This window comes from Engraulis encrasicolus, chromosome 4, assembly GCF_034702125.1.
Source record: "Engraulis encrasicolus isolate BLACKSEA-1 chromosome 4, IST_EnEncr_1.0, whole genome shotgun sequence".
Lineage (NCBI taxonomy): Eukaryota > Metazoa > Chordata > Actinopteri > Clupeiformes > Engraulidae > Engraulis > Engraulis encrasicolus.
Window position 1 is genome coordinate 49091572 of NC_085860.1, and position 6062 is coordinate 49097633.

Here is a 6062-nt window from a genome sequence, read left to right on the forward strand (position 1 = left end):
TATGACGGCCCAGGCCACTTCTTTACCAGCTGCTCTGCTGTCCTCCTAAGTCCATTTATGTTTTTCTCTCTCATTATTTTTTCAGCATTCATCCTCTTCGATGTCACATATTCTGCAACTCAATAGTTCATCTCATTCAGTGTTCTCTTCTGCAGAACGGTGTCATCCTCAGAGTCTGTTTGACCGTCAGTGTCACTGTATGACGGCCCAGGCCACTTCTTTACCAGCTGCTTTGCTGTCCTCAGAAGTCCATCTATGTTTTTCTCTTTTGTTATGTTTTCCTCAGTTGCCTTCTTCGATATTACATATTCTGCAGCTCTACGTTTCCTTTCATTCAGTTTTCTCTCCTGCTGCCTGAAAAGTGTCATCTTGTCAACCGTTTTCTTTTCCATACAAGCGTCATCAGAGTCCGTTTGACTCTCAGTGTCACTGTATGACGGCCGAGGCCACTTCTTTACTAGCTGCTCTGTTGTCCTTATTAAATTATCTATTTTTTTCTCTTTCGTTATTTTTTCAGTAGTTGTCTTCTTTGATGTCACATATTCTGCAGCTCTATGTTTCCTTCTGTTCAATGTTCTCTCCTGCACTCTCAGATGTCTTATTGCTTCAGCCCTTTTCTTTTGTGCTTTCTTTTCCGAAGTCTTTTGCATCCAAGCATCCTCAGTATCTGTTTGGCTGTCTGAGTCGCTGTCAGAGTTCTCGGACCACTTCCTCAGCGCACTCATCACTTCATTTATTTTGTCCTTCTTCATCGTTCTCTTCAGTGTCGTACGTTCTGCAGCACTACGTTTCATCTTATTCAATGTTTTCGCCCGCTGTCTTAGCACCATGTCTTTGGCCATTTGCTTTTGTGCATCCATTTCTGAAATCCTCCAACTATAAGAGTCCATGTGGCTCCCCTCATTCTCATTTGATCTTTTCTGCTGACTCTTCAGCAGTGTCATCTCATCATTCACATTTCCTTTTCCCTTCATGTCATAATTTTGACCGTCTAGTTTTGGCAGCGCCGTGTCTCCATCCATTCCAGCACAGCTGCCGCTGGGAAGAACATTGTCAGGGGGCTCATAGCCCGTCTGTGTCACCTCCTCTTCAACCCTCCTGACTTTGTTTCTTTTATTTGCTTTCATCATGCGCTCCTGCACATCTTTCAGTAGTCTGGCCTCTTCTAGAAGTCTTTTCTCGATGGTGGTCAACATTCTCTCTTGCTCATCAAATCTTACCAACTCTTCATGCATTTTCTGTCCTTCTTCCAGTACCTTTTCTATTTCAAATTGCCTTAACAGAGCATCTAGCCTACTGTTTCTGTTTCTTCCGAGTGTGTCCTCTGGGTCCTCAAAGTAATTTGAATGGTGTCCGCATCATTAGTGTCTGGGTATGTGAGGCCGAGGCGTTCCATGTTGGTTTGTAGGTGATGAGGCAGATTCTTTTGTCCTTCCCCGATTTTTTTTCTGAATCCCCTGGTTCTTCCTCTCTCGTGGTGCCTGTCAACAATTTTGATTGTTTTGACTGTTGAGAACTTGTATTGGTGTTGATGAGGCTGTTTCATCCATGTCCATCACCTGAAGAAAGTCTAAATATTCAGAAATGTGGTTATGATGCAAGTATAGGCTACCCATAAAGCCATGACAGGCTGACCAGGCTCTGAACTGTTTCAGTAAACTGAATAAATCTTTAGGGCACACATTATTATTGGGCTACCTCATTGGATTTGATATATATATATGTCTTTATAATCCTGCTGAGACCAGAGCTGGTTATATTTTACATAATGAAGTCAAGCTTTTTTTTTTTTTTTAATACATTTCTCAATTTGTTTTTTTTACATGAAACAAATTATTAAAACCAACGACCATACGTTACTCACCCGTATACTGTAGTCTTCTCTGCGTTTTATCTGCAATAAGAAATGTCCCTCTGTCTTGCATTTGATATTAGCGTCATTATACTGCCATGGTAACAGCGGTTTGTGGCATGGTTTGACACACAGACCTATTGACATTCCATTGCTTTGTGACATCATCACAGGCAACCAAGATTCTACCAAAGATGTTCTTAGGTGCTGTTTCCACGTAGCAGGATATTTTTTAGCAGGGTATTTTTTCTCCTGTTAGGTGGAAACGCAACATGTGGATAAAAAAAATCCTCCATTGTAACAAATGCGTTTCAGACCCCTAAACAGGATATTTTTTTCTCCTGCTATTTTTTTCTCCTGCCCCTGGATTTTTAAATATCTGCTACGTGGAAACGGAAGGCCAAAACCAATGCAAAACCAATACAAGCAGGAGAAAAAAATATCCACATATAAAAATATCCAGCTACGTGGAAACGGCACCTTAGTTCTTATAGGCACTAGTACCAAGAGACCGTAGTCCAGTGGTTCTTAACCTGGGGTGCAGGCACCCCCTGGGGGTGCGCCAGAGATTCCAGGGGGTGCACAGAATTTTGTTTGTGTTGAGGTTGTGACTGAAAATTAGCTGGGGATCATTACAATTGGGCCAAATTAAAACATACTTTGGTGTCCTTTTGAAGACATTAAGGTATTGATTAATGTCTCGAGCAACAATCATCGCAATTAATCACTTAAATCATTTTTTAGTGCGTAGGCCTATACACGAAGTTTGGGTTGGGGGTGCACGGCTTGTCTTGGGCACAAGTAAGGAGGTGCTTTAAGAAAAAAAAGGTTAAGAACCACTGGCTAGTCTACCATGTCATAGATTCTACCATGGTAGCGTCATTCAAGACGACATGAGAATCGTGTTTACTGCGTTGGGAATAATACTCAATAGCCTACTCAAGTCAATAACAATACCGCGTTGGGAATAATACTCAATACACAAGTCAATAACCACTACCAAACCCCCTGAACAAACCATAAACGGGCCATTACAAGAAAAAAAGTCCCGTCACTTGTGTCAGCAACCTTATGAAGCATGACGTAAAATGAATCATGAACTGAATAAACAGTTTAGGCTACCAAGCAGTCTATTAACTAATGTGGCGCACTTACAGTCCTCTTGCCCGTTTGCCATCAGTAAACCTGGGAAACTGTCCACGCGTGCACTCGCTGCTTGGCTCGTGGAATTATATCTCCCCGGATAACAAAAGATGGGGAGGGTGAGAATCTGATTTCACCGCAAATCTGGAGGCATAACAATAAAAATAGATATGTGATCTCTCTTATATAGCAGTCATATGAGATGTTATGAAAGACTCTTGAATCTTCGAGAAATCAAGCGCAAGTTTGGAAACGTTCCTCTGGAAAGAACACGCCAACAAATCGGTTCTGTAATCTGCAGTTTAGGCTGTGTATTTGGCGTGGAATCGGATTGTGATTGTTTTGCCATTATGGGCAGGTGCGGTGGTGGGCAGTAGATCGCAAATATGTTCCTGTCTGACAGTTTGCGCAGGGCGGGCCTCGCGAATCTCCAGCCTCTTCAGAAGTTAAAGCACAACATTGCGCGCCGCACGTGCTCAGCACCAACAGTCGGCTGCTTCTGTGTCGGGGGTGTGGAGGCCTATTATGTGGAGGATGCAGCGGGTGTGTGATGTTTTTGCAGCTCGTCTCTGGAGGAAGTTACATCGATGGACTTCATGGACAGGACACTCTCCGTTGCGTTTCTTATCTCGGTAAGTAGTAGGCTGAATTATAATAATTAATGCTGGTAGTTACATGTTTGTTTGTCTTAGTTTTGACCTGTTTGATACATTTGACAAGAGATTAATTTAACTGTTTATTGTAGGCTACGTTATATTTACCATGGGAATTCGAAAAGACTCTTAAGATGTGGAGCATATCGATGCCATTATAAGGAACGTGCATTTGTGCCAGCTAGTCTATATTGATTCTGAAAGAGAAAAAAGGAAAACAGCGTAAGTTATCATACAATATGCCAAGTGAGATTACACCAATTTATATAAAATACTGGAATTATGGAAAATAAAATAGAAAAAAAAATCTACATCTTGGCAGTTGAATGTGGACTTTTTGCTTTAGTCTCTGCATCTTTCATGATGAAAAAGATACATGGCACACCACCAGAATCACACTGGATCTCTATCCCTCTAGCTCTCTGCCCCTCTCTGCATCATATCCCATATTTTACACTCTCTCTCTCTCTCTCTCTCTCTCTCTCTCTCTCTCTCCCAGGTTGCCAGTGTTCTCTGTGGAAGACCAGGAGTTCTCTCTGTTCCAGTTCAGGTGCAGGTGGAGTTCGGACTTTTCCCCTTGAGCCCGAAAGCCAGCCGATACACACTCAAACGGGAAGGCATGGTAAGTCTCCAACACACACACACACACACACACACACACACACACACACACACACACACACACACACTGTACTCCTACATGCCTTGGCATGCCAATAGCATTTTTTTTAACTCACCTTTTACTCATCATCTCTTTGTTTCTTTTTCCTCCCTCCCTCCACCATCCACCGCCCTCCTCTTCCTCCATCCATCCATCTATCCATCCATCCATCCATCCATCCATCCATCCATCCATCCATCCATCCATCCATCTATCCATCCTGTCATCCTCTCCTCTGTCATCCCTCTCTCTCCCTTCCTCCCCTCTGCTGTGTCAGGAGCTTGCCAGTGTTGAGGCGTCCTCCTGTGTGCGTGCGTGTGTGCTGCGGACGACCATGCAGGAGTCTGCGGTGGCCGTGGCTCCTCCTCCTCATCCGCCCCCCATCCCTCTGGAGCTCCAGGCCTTCACTCAGACGCAGCTGCTCCACACCACCACGGCCTTCTCCATCAGTAAATAAACAGATCCCTTCTTCATCTATGTCATAATGTGTGATTCATCAAAACAAACAAACAGACAGACAAACAAACCAACAAACAAGGTCTTCACCATCGGTAAACAGCTCCCTTCTCTATCTGTATAGAATGCGTGATTTGTCAAAAGTCAGGGTCTTCACCATCAGAAGGTTCCGTTCTCCGTCTGTGTAACTGTGTGCGATTGTATTGTAGTTAACAAACAGTGCAATAAATCGTGCCCACCGCAGATTTAAATTATTTTACAGAGTAAATCCCTAGTCACCATTTTACAAATGCACCCCATATCTACGCTTTGATATGTTACCAGAGACGATTGATAAGGTAGTGGTGGTTGAAAAAGGATTTTCTTCCAGCATCCATGTGACGTAAGGTTCTAAGCTGCAATCCTATGGTAGCCATGGCAGCGTGACTGGACTTGATGCCACTCTGTTGCATTGGTGACATGTGGTATAATTTATCTTAGTTACCGTATTGAACATCTTTGATGTCACTGCTTATGTGTGATGGAGCTAATCTTGCACCTGTTCACCCCCCTCGGGGATCGAACGTGCGATCTCGTCAACTACAACGGTCCGGCAATGGGAGACACAGTACGATACCGCTGGGCCGAGAGACTAGTCTCTCGGCCCAACGGCACGAGACTGTATGAGGCTATCGGAGGGAGGTTTACCAACGTTCCACGCCAACTCTGTGCTAGTTAGCCTCCGTTACATATGTCATGTCTACTTGTGGAATTGTGCAGCTTTGAGAGCGAGTATGCCAATCTTTAGCCGGGTGTCCAGTGCAATCATGGTTGAATATCCACCTGAATGTGTTACCTGTGGAATAATGTCTACCTGATGGTCTGATTGTGGAATAATGTCTACCTGATGGTCTGATTGTGGAATCAGCATGTTCTCTTCTCTTCTCTTCTCTTCTCTTCTCTTCTCTTCTCTTCTCTTCTCGTCTCTCTTTTCTCTTCTCTTCTCTTCTCTTCTCTTCTCTTCTCTTCTCTTCTCTTCTCTTCTCTTCTCTTCTCTTCTCTTCTCGTCTTCTCTTCTCTTCTCTTCTCTTCTCTTCTCTTCTCTTCTCTCTTTTCTATTCTTCTCTCTTCTCTTCTCTTCTCTTCTCTTCTCTTCTCTTCTCTTCTCTCTTTTCTATTCTTCTCTCTTCTCTTCTCTTCTCTTCTCTTCTCTTCTCTTCTCTTCTCTTCTCTTCTCTTCTCTTCTCTTCTTTTCTACAGGCCTCATAAACAGTTCCATGTTGAAGGGATCCACCTCGTCCACAGGTGCTGTCCTCAC

At 43.5% G+C, this 6062-nt stretch overlaps 1 protein-coding gene across 1 annotated transcript in view; it reads left to right on the top strand.

The window, feature by feature from the left end:
* The first annotated feature begins 3455 nt into the window (after nt 1–3455).
* Nucleotides 3456–6062, top strand: part of ptprq (protein tyrosine phosphatase receptor type Q) — a 95241-nt gene continuing 92634 nt past the window's right edge. The window contains exons 1-4 of the mRNA XM_063197867.1: nt 3456–3627; nt 4148–4270; nt 4587–4758; nt 6005–6062. The exon at nt 6005–6062 is cut by the window's right edge and continues 209 nt beyond it. Coding sequence (XP_063053937.1) covers nt 3583–3627; nt 4148–4270; nt 4587–4758; nt 6005–6062 — 398 coding nt within the window. The 5' untranslated portion in view covers nt 3456–3582. The remainder of the gene's footprint in view (nt 3628–4147; nt 4271–4586; nt 4759–6004) is intronic.